Source organism: Drosophila willistoni, unplaced genomic scaffold, assembly GCF_018902025.1.
Source record: "Drosophila willistoni isolate 14030-0811.24 unplaced genomic scaffold, UCI_dwil_1.1 Seg66.1, whole genome shotgun sequence".
In the NCBI taxonomy this organism is placed as follows: domain Eukaryota; kingdom Metazoa; phylum Arthropoda; class Insecta; order Diptera; family Drosophilidae; genus Drosophila; species Drosophila willistoni.
In genome coordinates this window covers 91,950-107,375 of record NW_025814575.1, presented here as the reverse complement: position 1 = coordinate 107,375, position 15,426 = coordinate 91,950, and the positions used below count along the sequence as shown (strand labels likewise).

The window sequence follows — 15,426 nt, the reverse complement described above, 5'->3', positions numbered from 1 at the left end:
TGAAATATCTTAGAATGTTTGATTGATTAGGTGATATTGAAATTACATATATATATATCGCAAGTTTATAACGCGTGTGCTTGCTGCAAACGACCGGCTGAACTGTTTATGGCGTCCAGCCAGAGAGTTGCCAGATGGCTAACGTATGATAGGGCTGCATACACAACACCCCTTAACACCCAGATGACTCATAGAATTGAGTGGGTCGTCTCATGCGAGCAGAACGTCGTAGCATCGGTGAGGCATGCAATGAGTGTGGATCATCTTGAATAGGACTCTCTGGCCTAGAGTGGTTACTGGAAGCAGGATCTTCCGTGTTGTCATCAGTTGCTGATGGTGCCTGATGTGATATGTTTACATCTGTTTGTTCAACTCGGCTTCGAATTTGGTTATAATGACGCTTTATGATGCGATTGTCTGTCAAACGAACTTTGTAAGACACTGGTCCTGTTTGCTCGGATATGTAGGCTTCTATCCATTTTGGTCCCGGTGCATAGTTTCGTACCCAAACGGATTTGCCTGTATCAAAACATTTCGATTGATTAATAAATGGTTCTGCTCCATTAGAAATTTCTTGTGGCTGTAGTTTATCAAAGTAGGACTTTAACTCCCGATTTAACAATAGCTGAGCTGGCGAGCGATTTGTCGTTGCATGTGGAGTTATGTGTTGATTAAACAAAAATCGAGCAAGGCTTAGATCAATATTATTGTTCGGAGATAGTTTTTTAAGGTAGTTTTTGGTGGTCTGCACCATGCGCTCTGCTTGGCCGTTTGTTGCTGGGTGAAACGGTGCTGATCTAATGTGTCGAATTAGATTGTTGTGGAGGAATGCCTTGAACTCTTCGGAGGTAAATGCTGTGCCATTGTCTGACACTAACTGATCTGGTAACCCATGCGTAGCGAACAGTTGCCTGAGAACTTTGATTGTAGCCGCTGTAGAAGTGGAGCTAACAACCGCAACCTCTAGCCATTTTGAGTAAGAATCCACGACCAGAAGAAAGGTTTTTCCTTGAAAAGGTCCTGCAAAGTCGATGTGTAGACAGGACCACGGCCGCTTGGCTGACTCCCAATGATGCACCGGTGCCTCTGAATGATCGTTACGATTCTGCTGGCATGGAATACATTTCTTAACAATAAGCTCAATCTCAGAGTCAATGTTTGGCCACCAAACATAGCTACGCGCTAACGCCTTCATTTTTACAATGCCTGGATGAGCGGCATGTAGAGCAGCTAAAATTGTTGCTCTGGATTTCGGTGGAACTACGGCGCGATTTCCCCAAATCAAAACTCCTTTATTTGTAGAGAGCTGTTCCCGACGGCAATAGTATGGATATGCAATATCTGATTGCTCCAATTTCATGTCAGGCCATCCCCTTAACACCCAGTTTGATACTTTCGCCAATAAGGGGTCCTTCGATGTTTGAGCGGCAATCGCCTCAGCACTTATGATTGGCGTTGCTGCTAATTCGATCATAAGCACATCGTCGGTGCTAACAGCGTCCGATGCTGCTGATAGTGGACAACGACTTAGAAAATCCGCATTGCCCATTTTTAATCCGGAGCGGTGTACTAGCTCGAAAGTATATGCTGACAGGAACAAAGATCGACGTAGCATCTGATTTGAAATAATGTTTGGGATTGCTTTCGATGTGGTAAAAATACCCAACAGAGGTCGATGATCGGTGATTAGTGTGAAAGTACGACCGTAGACGTAGTTTTGGAACTTCTTTACTCCTGCTACCAAGGCAATAGCTTCTCGATCAATCTGAGCATAATTTCGCTCAGCTTTGGATAAGGTACGGGAGTAAAAAGCGATGGGTTTCTCCGCTCCATTCGGCATTTTGTGACTTAAAACTGCACCAAGTCCATATGGTGACGCATCACAAGCTAGCACTAGTGGCAATGAACCATCATAATGCACTAGTACGTCGTCTGACCCAATAAGTTCCTTAAGTGTAGAAAAAGCCTTCTCACACTGTTTGTCCCACCTCCAAGTTGCATTTTTATCCAAAAGACGATTTAAGGGTTCTGCCACTGTTGCTTTATGTGGCAAAAATGAGTGATAAAAATTTAGTAGTCCTAAGAAAGCCTGCAACTGCTTTTTATCCTTAGGTGCTGGTGCGTCTTTGATTGCCGAGACTTTATCGGCACATGGTCTTATACCAGTTGAGTCAATTTTGAAACCTAAAAACTCAACGAATGGTACTCCGAATTGGCATTTGTCCTTGCGTAGTCGCAGTCCGGCTTTGTCAAAACGTATAAACAGTTCCTGTAATCTAGTTGCCAATTCCGTTTCCGTTTTTCCAAATATTACAATGTCATCAAAATATGGTAAGACTCCGGAAATATTCTGTACCACATTCTCAATACAGCTTTGAAAAATGCCTGGTGCTGATGAAATGCCGAATTGCAATCGAGTTACTTTGAATGCACCCTTATGTGTACTGATTGTTTGCAGCAAAGACGAGTTTTCGTCGACTACTAACTGCTGATAAGCTTGAGCCAGATCAATTTTGGCAAAAATCGATCCACCTTCCATAGATGCCAGCAAAGTGTTGATCGCCGGTATTTGATGGCAGTGCGGCTTAACCGCTTTGTTTAAAGTTGATTTATAGTCGCCGCAAATACGAATTGAACCGTCCTTCTTGATAACTGGTACAATAGGAGTGGCCCAATCTGAATACTCCACAGGTTTAAGAATCCCTTGCTTGCATTGGCGATCCAGCTCCTCTTCGACTAGTCCTTTAGAGCATATGGAATTCGGCGTGGAGGTAGTCGCACTGGTGGCACTGTAGCATCAATGTTTAATATGACTGGCGGACCAGTGTAACAACCAAGTTCTGTTGAGAATAAGTGTTCGAACTTATTCAGAATGCCTGCGATCTGTACGTCACTGCCCACTGAATGTATGCCCTTGATACTGATGCCTAGTGGGTCGAACCAGTTACAACCCAGAAGGTCGCTACAACCGCTTTTAGTGACGATGACTGGTAGATTATCAATATTACGACCGTTGTAATGAATTGATACATCAAAAACTCCTAGTATCTGGATTGGGTTGTGTTGGTAGTCACTAAACCCCGGATCGTAGTTGTAAACCTTAGGCTTGTTTGTTGGCCAGATACGATCATAAGTCCGCAACGTCATCATAGTTACGTCAGATCCAGAATCCACTTCAAAAGTACACGATTTTCCATTAATCTGTACCGTGATACGTTTCTTCAGGCTCACCAGATTAGATATGAGGTTTACCGATTTCCCACGTGAATTTTTGCCCTTTACTGGATGAACATCGTTCGACGAGTCATTACTCCGGCAGACACGCTTAAGATGGCCCTTCCGGCCACAGCCGTGACATATTGCTTCACGATAAGGGCATTGCTGCCGGCCGTGTGGACCGGCACAACCCGCACATTGTTGTCCTTTTCCTTTATATGGTTGTTGAGGACGCTGTGATTTGATGCTGTGGATAGTCTCGTTAGGCTGTCTGATAGCCTTTGCACTCGCTGCTGCAGCTTCACTAGTAGTTGCTCTCTCCAAAACTTTCTGCACTGTCAATTCAGTGTCTGCAAGAAAACTTCTCTGTAAGCTTTCATCCCTCATGCCGCATACAAAACGATCACGCAGCATTCTGTCCAACGCTGCTCCAAAATTGCAACCCACTGCCAATGCCCGCAGGGCTGCGAGATAGTTTCCGACGGTCTCATCCGGATGTTGATCACGTTTGTGAAAATGATAAAATGCCGCGATTTCCGATGGACGTGGACAAAGATGATCAGTTAGAATCTTCTCAATTTGGTCTAACGGTAATGTACTGACCTGGTTTGGAAACGCCAATGATGTCAAAAGATCGTAGACTGGTGCTCCGACCAATGTGAGGAAAGATGCTTTTTTGCGACCCTCGTCTTTGACATCATTGGCAAGCAGGAACAATTTAAATCGCTCCAAATATGAGCCCCATTTATTTGGCTGTCCCAAATCAAACGGTTCCAAACTTCCAACTGTCGTCATAATTGGGTTCCGTTGAGTATATTTAGCACTCGTAGAATCAATTACTTCCTTCTCTTCCTCAAAAACGCCGGCCAAGCTAATCTCTCCAAATTCACCAGCAAGCGACTCTGCCATGCAAATGTGTGTGTAAACGTTTGCAAAATTTCACCACAGCATGTATATGTAAACGTATATGTATGCTTTTGTGCGTGACAATTTTTTGATATTTTGCGTCAATAATTCCAAGTTTATTTCGGATGATAATTAGCATCCCATCCTCGTCGCCAGTTTGAAATATCTTAGAATGTTTATTGATTAGGTGATATTGAAATTACATATATATATATCGCAAGTTTATAACGCGTGTGCTTGCTGCAAACGACCGGCTGAACTGTTTATGGCGTCCAGCCAGAGAGTTGCCAGATGGCTAACGTATGATAGGGCTGCATACACAACACAAATCATAATGAAATTTTTCAGCAGCTCCTGTTAAAGAATGACGGCTCGGATTTTCAACCGTTGCAGCACCAGTCAAGGAGTCGCGGATCAGGCCATCATATGTGGCGGGGTTTGAGTTACAGCCAAGTCGGCAAATACGGAAGCGTGGTGCTTCTCTTCCGATTCATTGCGCTCGTCTGGCTGGCGCCAAAAATTTGCAAGCGAGGGAAAAAATTTATATATTTGCCACGCTATTGCTGGCGTTTGCGTTTGAAAACCACAGTGTTTGCGTGTTCAGCAATTCATTATTTGCGGATTCAGCAAATTTTGCAAAACAAGGACGCGGATGGTTTTAAATTTCAATGCAATGGGATTCAACGTTTCCCAGCGGCCTTCAATTTTTGGGATAGGTCAGTTTTTTAGTTCAAAATCGTGCCGTGGTTTACATAACAACGAAATTTTTAAAATTCTGTGTGTTTTTTGTCGTTTTGTCTAGACCCTCAATTCTCCTAGGTTTCCCTCTATCGGGTGGTAATTTTAATTTTTTCTAGGAAAATTGTGGGTCTCTGCTCGGGCGCCATTTACGAGTTCCCATATTCGGTTGGTGTTAACTCATCATGTTTTTCCTTAGTGTAAGAATTGTGATCTGGGGACTCAAAGATTTTGCTTTGCACTAATTGACAACACACGAGGTTTTAACGTTATAAAGTTTGGTTTATTTGAGTTTGCACAATGTCACTTGTTCTGTGTCTCATCTAAGACTGCCCTCCCTTTGGTGAGCGGTACTTTTAAATATAGCCCGAGACGCTTCGTAGACGCCGGCCGAACGCCAAACGTATCGGACGTGTTGCGGATGATTTTAAGTGCGTAAATACTATAACAAACGAAAATAAAGTGAAGAACAGAAACATCAACAAACTGTAATATCTGCCGACTATTGGCAGATTTCACAGTTACTTATCCCTGATTGGTCTGCCAATCAGAAAAACTCATAAACTGTTGCACCCTTTTGGGAGAGCATTTTTCCTAAAAAGTGCTGCATACTTGCGAGCTGCAAGAAAAAAGCAAAAGTATCACATACTTGTCTGCGGCTACGGCCCCCACAGGCACAAATATGGTCAAGCCAAAATGAACAATAAAGCCAACTGATCAAGCTCCTACAGCTAAACAGGCCAAGGTAACAAAAAGGTCGACCAAAAGCAGTGGTGAATCTGACGGAAGCACTAGTTCCTCATCGGAGCTCAGAGAAAAGCAGAACAGGCTTCAACTTCTACGGGTATAACCAGTAACATCAACGCTAAAGCCAACAGATTTGCCATGCTATCTGATGAAAGCGATAGCGACGAAGAATATATCCAACGACGGCTCAACAGGTGCCACCCTATACTGAGGTGCGCAAGGTCAAGCCGCCTCCCATTTTCTTACCGAAAGTCCATGATATTAAGGACCTAATAAGGGATGTTGCATCTGTAATCGGCAGAAACAACTTTGATGAAGAAGCGGGTAGGGACGGACAAATCAGAGTGAACCTACAGGACAAGGAGAGCTTCACAACATTGAAAAACTACCTCAGTGTAAATGACATCTCATATCAGACAATCCAACCAAAAGATGAGCGCGCATACATAGCAGTAGTCAAAGGTCTACACCACACCACCAATCCCATGGACATCAAAGAAGCCCTGGCCAACGGGCACAACGTTAGAGGTCAATACATCAAAAACGCAATCAGCCGCAACACGAAGAAACCTATGGCCATGTTCTTCGTCAACTTAGAACCGGAAAGCAACAACAAGGACGTTTTTGCTATCAAGCGCCTATGCAGCTGCGTGCAAATCTACTGACGTACTACAGCGCTACAGATGTTAAGGTTTTGGACACTCACAAAAGAACTGCAACCTGCAGTTCATCTGTGTTAAGTGCGGTGGCACCCTTAGACTGCCGCAAACCAAGGACCGACCCTCCCCGCTGTGCTCACTGCAACGGAAATCATACCTGCCCAAACCAAGGTCAAACCAAGGCGACCAAGCCAGGCATCACTTTCGCCAATATAATAAAAGGCAATCAGCTTCCTCCCCAGCAGGCAGCAGCCCCTTGCAATAGAAATGTCCAATAGCAAATATTTAGGTTCGAAATATTTAGACACAAAATAGTTCCTTTTTGGTTCAGCTCAGTTTATTGAAGAATTCTTAATTCTGTTACAATTGTTTACTATAGCTAAGACCGCGTAGCTGCGCTACCAGTAACGCCGGCAGAGGAGCGGTATGCTTATGTATAAACATATTTATTGGGCCAGAGTGGCCGCGCGAATTACCAGTCCAGTGCCCCTGAAGCCTTGGTTCTCTGGGTGTCTTGAGAGTTGTAGTTATTTTGTTGATATGATTGTACGCCAAATAAAAACTCGACTGCTCCTTTTCGATTTCAACTTAGAAGTGATTTCTGGTTTATTGATTTTCATTTAAGAAACCTACGCAGAGGCTATGTATAGTAAAGTACATAGGGCTATGTATAGTAAGACCGCTGATTCGGCTTTACGCCGGATGTGGATGTCGAGTCCCAGATTCATGTTGTTTACATTAAATCTTGAGTTTTTGAATATGCCGTGTTAGCTAATTGTTGTCAAGTGTTGCAAGAAAGACGGACCACACAATGTATGAGTTGAATGACATTGTTGTGGTTAGTGGGACAATGTCCGAGGGGGTTTGAGCGGGGGTGACGCAGAGCCGTTGGCGATAACTCCTCCTCCCTTAACTTGGAACGATGGTCATAACGATGGCATGTCCAAGACAGTTGTGGCTGGAGTGACAATTGGATTAAAGATGGGAGGCGAAAACGCAATGGTCCTTCGTTTATAGATCCAGGCGAATGTTGTGGCTATTGACAATCCGATGATGAGCACATAGACAGTTGTCAGATGCGTAGCAGCTTGATGTTTTAACTGGAAGTCTTCCTGATCGTTTTGTAGGTCGTAAAGGTGTAAGTTTAACAAACTCAGATTTTTTGTAGAAGTGTTTATGGTCAAGTTGTTAATATGTGGTAAGTTGATTTCGAATTTGTCTTCGATAGTGGTGGCGGCGTCGACGTACTTAATGCCATCCACGGATATTGAGCAGTTATCATAGTGGATGATCATGGATCCGCTAAGAGTTTTGGCTGGTATACAAGTGGAGGTGAGGTTTATGTTTTTTTCGTTGAAGATTAGTAGCAGTCCCTTTATTGGTACGAAGATTTGTTGTGGTTGACCCCCGTCGATGACGTTGCAAGTCGCCATACTGTTGTTAAGTAGGTTTGGTAGGCAGTGGGGTAAAGTTGGGGTCTCACATACATATAATTTGCCCAACTTAATACATGGTGAGTTTAATTCCTTAATTGTTAGCTTATTTCGAATAATGTGTTTTGGTAGTGTTACAAATTTTGTGTTATTAAATGGTAAGGATATTAGTTGGTCGTATTCATAATGTTCTTTTGATAATATAGGAATTTTTATTTTAAAAACAAGTGTTTTATTTTTTGTTATTGATTCTAGAGACAGAACATTATACATTTCGTGATCCAAGTTTATTGTTACATTTTGTTGTTGAAATATGTTTTTTATTTTTAGAATTTCTTCTGTGTTTAAGATATATTTAGAGATTATGTTTAATTTTGTGAACAATAGGCTTTCTGCAATATTGTTTAAATGATTGAGTAAAATGTCTATATTGTAATTAATTCTAGCAATATATTGATTTATTTTTAAGTTTCGTTCTTCTGTATCTAATTGTTTAAATATTTTATTTTGATAGGTTTTTATTTATGTGATCTGTGATACTCCTAAATCTAATAAATGTTTCTTTTTGAAATGATTGTTCGAGTTCAAGGTTTTTGTGAACATCTGCTAATTCTTTATTAATTTTTGTTTCGTCTTCGGCGTCCATATTTCCGGTAACGAATTTTGCCACACTACCTAGTCCATTAATTAACCCTCTCCTTGGTCTATTAGTGCTGGGAAGTAAGGTATTTAACCTATCGACGACTTGGGTTATTTTTTTATGAAGTATAAGCTTTAGTTCGGAGAGTTCAAAGTCATCGGGTAAGTTTTTGATTATATCTGTTATTTTGTTTGCGTTTATTACGTAGTCGTTTAAGTCTATTACATGGTTTATTATTTTGAAAGAGTCCACTACCCTGGCTACACCTATGTTAACTTTAATAAAAGGCTGATCCTTGTCCAAACTATCGATTACTAGGCGTTGGGTGATGCCTAATGACAACCTGTAAGTATTTAATTTATTGTAGAGTTAGTTGCTGGTGGTAACGTATGTGATTGTGTGTTGTTTAAATTTTTTGTTATTTTCCATATTTTTTGTTTGTGTAATTTTTGTCTTTTAGCTGTTCTGATTGTTATTCCGTTATCCAGTACTATTTTGTGTTTGCTGAATCTAGGGGTAATCTTGTTTCTTCTGTTTTCTTTTCTAAAAATTATGTTGCCTGATGGTATTGAGGGAGGTTCTATCCTTGATTCGTTCAGTTTTTCTGTCCGTTTTGTAGTCTGTTGTTCTAGATGTACTTTAATAGAAGGGTATAATATGCTTTGATACTACCGCCAGCGTTAGTCAACGTCAACATTAGCAACAACAACACTTTGGGCCTAGAACCTGGGCCTGGGCCTGGGCCTGGGCCTGGTCCCAGAGTTCCACCCGTCGTCTTTTTATACCATACACCCATAGCGTGAAATGGTATATTAAAGTCGCCAAAATGTATGTAACAGGCAGACGGAAGCATCTCCGACCCCACAAAGTATATATATTCTTGATCAGGATCAACAACCGAGTCGATCTAGCCATGTCCGTCTGTCCGTACGTCCGTCCGTATGAACACGCAGATCTCGGAGACTATAAGAGCTAGAGCCACCTAGTTTGGTATGTAGGCTCGTGTAGTATGTAAATATATAGAGTTAACTGGCCACGCCCCCTTACGCCCCCAGAATTTACATAAAACTGTTTTTGTTAAAAAGTATAGCAGAAAGAGACATCAAATTTGGTTTATATACTCGTTTAGTTAGCGCGCAGAAAATAATTGTTCCAACTTTTTGCCACGCCCCTTCCGCCCCCGGAATTTGCAAAAACAGATTTTCTTAAAACCTATGACAGCCACCGACATTAAATTTGGTATGTAAGCTAGCTTAATAGACGCGCAGATATTGACTATTTAAAAATTTTGCCACGCCCATTTCCGCCCACGCAAATTAAACAAAACTGATTTTCTCGAAACTAACAAAGCTAAAGTCACCAAATTTAGTATGTATACTGGCTTAGTATGCGCGCAGAACATATATATTTTAAAATATTGCCACGCCCACTTCCGCAATTTTTTTTGCAATTTTATGACCATTGCGATCAAATTTGGCAGACCAATAAATCTTATCTATTTCTATCAAACTACCAAATTTAATTGAAATCGGACTAGAAACATGCAAAATATACGTATGAACGTATTTTGCTACGCGATCCATAAGGGCAGAATTGGCTGTTGGCTAGTGGCGGCGCTAGAGTGCTCGTGTGTTTGTAGAGTGAGCGAGATAACATATGGTATTCACCTGGTGTATATACGTCGGCGAGACGATTTACTTACTTCATTCTAACAACAAATTTTGTTATTCCAGTTGTTGTTGTATTTTGTTTTTTATATGACCCTCACCGATTCGTACATACATATGTACATACATATGTGGGCCGCGTTGACGGGGCTTGTTCGTGCTCCACTTCACAATCAGCTCTCAAGTGTTGTAACTAATGAAAATTGACAACAATTGTTGGCCCGTAGCCGTTGCTCGAGCAGCTCAATTGTACAAAAACAACACACACGTGGTCGAGGATCAGGTGCAGTAAATAATTGCAAAGCCCCTAAAAGATCTCATGGCATTCATTTGATGATAATAACAAAGATAACAAACATCTAACCGCCCTCATCTAACCCAGTTGAAGAAGTACAAACCAATGTGGTAAAGAACAGTCAACAAATATGCCAAATATCATCGAAATTGAAAAACCGATTATAATGAATTATGCCGGTTGCCAATGTGTCACATAACTTATGTTCCCACAACTCGAACAATTCCCAAGAAAACAAAGTTCACTTCTGTTTCTACTAATAAACATTTCCAAAATGTTATCAAACTCTTTTCAAACATAGTTTGTCAAATAATACCTATATTATTTGAACTAACTGAAACTTTTTAGATGTAATTCCACTTGGGTAAATTTTGAAAAACTTTTCACAACTGGCAAAAACAAAAACCCATTCGATTTTTATAGATGATGCAAAATTAATCTATGAAACGATCTTTTCAAAGCTACTCACATGAAATGTGCCTGCAATGCTTTCTAAGGCTTCCTGGACAGAAATAGAGGAATGCATCATAAATCATTGGAATTGTGTACAGTTTAAGCCATAAAATAGGCAGATATATGGCGATTATTAACATTCCCCCATAATGGCTAGCGAACACAAATCAAACAAATGACTTTATCAAAAATATGTGTCCGTCCAGTAAACAGTTCGTAGGGGGTAAGATTAGTACTTGAGTGGATGGCATTATTATAAGTTATAATAGTTTCGTCGATTATTTCGTCATGGTCCAATGTAAATTTTAATTCTTTCCTTTTATTAAGGATTATTCTATATATTTCTGTCAATGTGGAATGTAGCCTTTCGTCTGTTGAGTTGCTACTAGACTGTTGGAATGAAGTAATATGTAGCTCAATATTATATTGCTCTATAAAGTTGTAACGATCCTTTTTTGTCCTTCGGGATATTTACGATATCTCTTGGGCTAGGTTCGGCACAACAAATTTATTTTGTGCCCCGGTGAAATTAGAACACGTTTGATTTCAGTTGTTATTGCTTAATTGTATGTTTATTCAAATCGTTGGTGGGTTCGGTTGGATATGACGGTTTCTCGATGTTAGTTCTGGGCTTGGGCAGCGTTGGTGAGTCCCTCGTCGACCCTTCTCGTCTTCCTCTTGCTCCTACAGCCGTTGCTGGTTACCGTCTCGATCCGTATAGTGTACTTGATTTGCGCTACACACCTCTGCACCCTTTTCGCTGAGTTCGTTGAGTATGCTTTTGCTTTAAAGCTCTGGGATGAATCCCGTAGCTGTTATCACGAAGCAGGATGTTCCTCAGAAATTGGTACTCGTCAGGATATATAGATCCTGGAATTTCGGCAGTAGGATATATCCTCGTGCCTTCCACTGACCTTGGGTACTCCTGGGGATTGCTTGGCTTCTCTCAAATTTACTCTCGCTTGGGTACGGTGTTTATTATCCTTATTTAAGGACTTGTTGTTATCAAGTGGAACTGTACAGGTTACTCGTAAGGCCTGTATAGTTCTTAGTTTTCTGCTGCTCCTTGTGTTTCCTTGCTAAGTTTCTTAAGGTTACTCGTAAGGCCTTAATTACTTGTTGCTTGATCACGTCTTGATGACTTGATGATGCTGCTTGATGGGCGTTGTCTTTATATAGGCAATTCCCACGGCCTCAGGAATATCTTGGTGTAGTACCGCTATACAGCTGGTACATTTCCATCAGCCCTCTGCTTTCACCCACGCATTCACTTGTTGCTATGCGTGGTGAAAGTCCCGTAAATCCTTTGCGCATGTGTCCACTTTCTTTGTGGCTGAGCGCCCATTTATTTCCTTGTCCTTGTCTAGCTCCCTTGTATCTACGTGCTTCCATCACTTTCACGCATTGGCGTCGCCTTTCTATTGGCCGCCCTTCATATCCCGTTGACTCTCTCTGCTTTCTCTGCCAGCGCTGCCGTCGCCCGTCGCTCCCTTTGATCCACTCGTCATACCCAATTTCACCCATATTTGCTCAATATTGATATTTACATATATATATAATAATTGTATTAACTAAAATTATCATTTGAACATAAACAGCCTGATTAATTTAATATATTGTATTACTTAAATCCCCATGCAAATACACTTTCATATGCATCTTGCATCCATCAGATAGAGGGCTTCCCCATGGCCTCATCCCTCCCCCTTCGGTTTGCATATTCCCCTCACACCTCCATAAACCATCATTGCTTCTCGCATCTTTGCTTTCCCCCCTACTCCCCGATTCACAAGCATAGCCATCACTTGGTTTCGTTTCGGTACCACGCGTCCCCCGCACCCGTCTTTCGGGCTTGCTTGGCCCTCACTTTTGCTTTCTCTCGCTCCCGAAATTCTTTTGGTGCTCGCATTCTAACTGCTTTCGCTCTCATGAGCGTGACGTAGGCATCGCGCGGCCCATTGGCCACCGGTATTCTCTCATGCCGTCACTCACGCATAGTGTACGTGTGACGTGCGTGTATGTACGCTAATGCATGCATTTACATTTGCCTCTCCATGCTCTTAATTTATCTAATGAGGCCAACGCCCTATTTTTGCATGCAATTATGCCCTCAAGCCCGGTTTCATTTACTCTTATACAGCCACTAATACTCATTATGTTTCACACGCATCTTCCCGCTTGTACGAAATCGCCAGCGGTTGCGTGGGGTTCGACCGGCCTCTTCCATTAGCTCTTATACGACCGAACTTATCGTATTATGTTTCCCACGCATCTTCCCGCTTGTACGAAATCGCCAGCGGTTGCGTGGGGTCCGATCGGCCATGTTCGACCGGCCTCTTGCATTGGCTCTTATACGACCGAACTTATCGCATTATGTCTCCCACGCATCTTCCCGCTTGTACGAAAATCGCCAGCGGTTGCGTGGGGTTCGATCGGCAATGTTCGGCTGGCCTTGTTTATTTGATCATTTACATCCGATTTCACTCTTATACTTTAGTTTGTGTCTTGGCTGCGTTTGTATCTGGCTGTTTGTATCTTATGTTTTGTGGGTTTGTATCTTGTTTGTTGTAGCTTGTTTGTTGTGTGGGACATTATTCTTGTGTATATAATGTTCCTCACACTCCCCCCCTTCTTCGGGAGGGATTTGCCCTCCCCTGTCCCTTGTACCTTGTGTTTGTTTTCTGTATGTGTATTTTCTATTCTCGTATTTGTGCATTTAATATGTTTGCATTTGTAGCTTTGGCCTGTGTTTTGTGTTTTTTTTTTTGTTTTCTTTGGTTTTGGCTTGTCTTTTGCTTGTTTTGTGTGTTTTGCTTATTTTGTGTTTTTCTTTGGTTTTGGCTTGTCTTGTGCTTGTTTTGTGCCTTTTTTTTTTGGGACTCAGCTCGCATCTTTTATTGGCCAATTGGCATCTTCTAATGTTGGCGATTACTGAGTATCTTTTCTTAAATGTTGTCGGATTAGGGCATCTTTTCATTGTTTGTTCCTTTTTTTTCTTGGCCCGTTCCGCATCTTTTTTTTTTCTACTTACATCTAATTATCCTACTTATTATACCCTCCTTTCCCTATATACCCGAACTACCCCCTGCGCTATCCTAATCCTATACCTTGTTTGACCCGCCCACACCAACCTTACTACTCGTGGTCCTTCGTGCTGGGCCATTTGGCCCACAACATCCACCACCCTTTCTGGCCATTCTCCTTCTGGCACTGCCTCATACCTTTCGTGCCCGTATGGCACTGGGCATGATAGCTGCCGGGCCAATATTGGCCGAGTACTGATGTTGTGCCCCATGGGTGCGGACACTTGCCTATTTAATGCCGGTCTTGGCCACACCCATGGGCACTCTTGATGTTCTATCTCGTGTTGTTGTTGCTGTTGCTGCTGTTGTTGCTGTTGCTGCTGATGTTGTTGTTGTTGCTGTTGCTGCTGCTGTTGTTGCAGTTGCTGCTGCTGCTGTTGTTGCTGTTGCTGTTGCTGCTGCTGTTGTTGTTGCTGTTGTTGCTGCTGCTGTTGTTGTTGCTGCTGTTGTTGTTGCTGCTGCAGTTGTTGTTGCTGTTGTTGCTGCTGCTGTTGTTGTTGCTTCACTGCCTCTGCCAGCCTTTCCCTGGCCCTTTCTAGCTCGTCTTGTTGGTGCCTTTCCCACGCCAGCAGATCCCTCTCCGCCTCCTGCTGCTGCAGGATCTGCTGGCGCCACCAACTCATCCATTGATGATTTTCCATCATGGCGCGTTCGGACTCATCATCTATCCTCTCTGGCTCGAGTGGAGGTGGGCTGGCTACTCCATCAGCCGCACCTTCATCAGCCACGGCCACCTCCGCCGTTTCGCTGGCCTCTGACCTTGAGTCCACCATGCGAAACGGCGTTGGTGGCCGCGCTGGCTCCCACAATCTTGCCGGCGGCTCGTATACTTCGTTCTGCTCCCACGGCGCATACTCATCTGGGCTGCTTCGGCCGCTGCTGGCTTCATCCGCCACTTCGTTCCCCATCATGGCTATCGCCTCGCCCAGCTCTCTCCACATCTCGTCGTCTTCTTCCTCCTCCTGGTGGCCCGGATTCATCGCCGACTCTGCCTCGCTCTCTTCTGACCCGTAGCCACTGTCCTCTACGTCCTCATCGTTCTCCTCGTCCGATGAGGCGGCGATTACCGGATCCATCTTTTTTTTTTTTTTTAGTTGCTTCCTGGTGGGCTTTACTCGCTGAGTGTTAAACTTTGAGTGACTCTTGCTTGTGATTTTTGCATGCAGGAAACCTCGCATCTTTGATATTTGTTAGATCCTTACCGTTATTCAAAACTTTGGATTCTCTATTCTAACTACCGATGCCGAGTATTTAATGCCCCTGCAATGCTCCACTAATACTACTGCATTAACGCGCGCATGTGTGTGTATGTCGTGTATCTACGCATAATCTCCATTTTCCCGTCTGTTTCTTTCTCACCATCACTATGGGTGAGCTATAGGGGCTTTGTGATGGTTCGATGCATCCCATTGTCAACAGTTCATCGACCTTTGTGTTGATTTCTCCCTGTATTTTTGGATTCTTCGGGTAGTATCTTTGTTTTATTGGGATATCATCCTTCATCGTTATGCGATGTATCCCCACCTTTGACAGTCCCTTCACTTTCCCTAATTCCTTCAACTCCTGATTTAGGAAACTTTGTATTTCTT

At 42.6% G+C, this 15,426-nt stretch overlaps 1 protein-coding gene across 1 annotated transcript; it reads right to left on the bottom strand.

Annotated features, from left to right (window-relative positions):
* Positions 1-172: 172 nt before the first annotated feature.
* LOC124461817 (uncharacterized protein K02A2.6-like) lies at positions 173-4,011 on the bottom strand. Its single transcript, XM_047013277.1, has 2 exons — positions 2,864-4,011; positions 173-2,789 (listed from the first exon to the last, which is right to left on the bottom strand). Exons 1-2 carry the CDS (start codon positions 4,009-4,011, stop codon positions 173-175), a joined length of 3,765 nt encoding a protein of 1,254 aa, XP_046869233.1.
* Between the last annotated feature and the right edge of the window lie 11,415 nt (positions 4,012-15,426).

Bases quoted from the DNA above. Each gene is read 5' to 3' on its own strand.
- LOC124461817 (XM_047013277.1), bottom strand. From the start codon at position 4,011: ATGACGACAGTTGGAAGTTTGGAACCGTTTGATTTGGGACAGCCAAAT. The intron at 2,790-2,863 runs GTTCGAACACTT...TTGATGCTACAG, and splicing joins ATCGCAGGCATTCTGAATAA to TGCCACCAGTGCGACTACCT.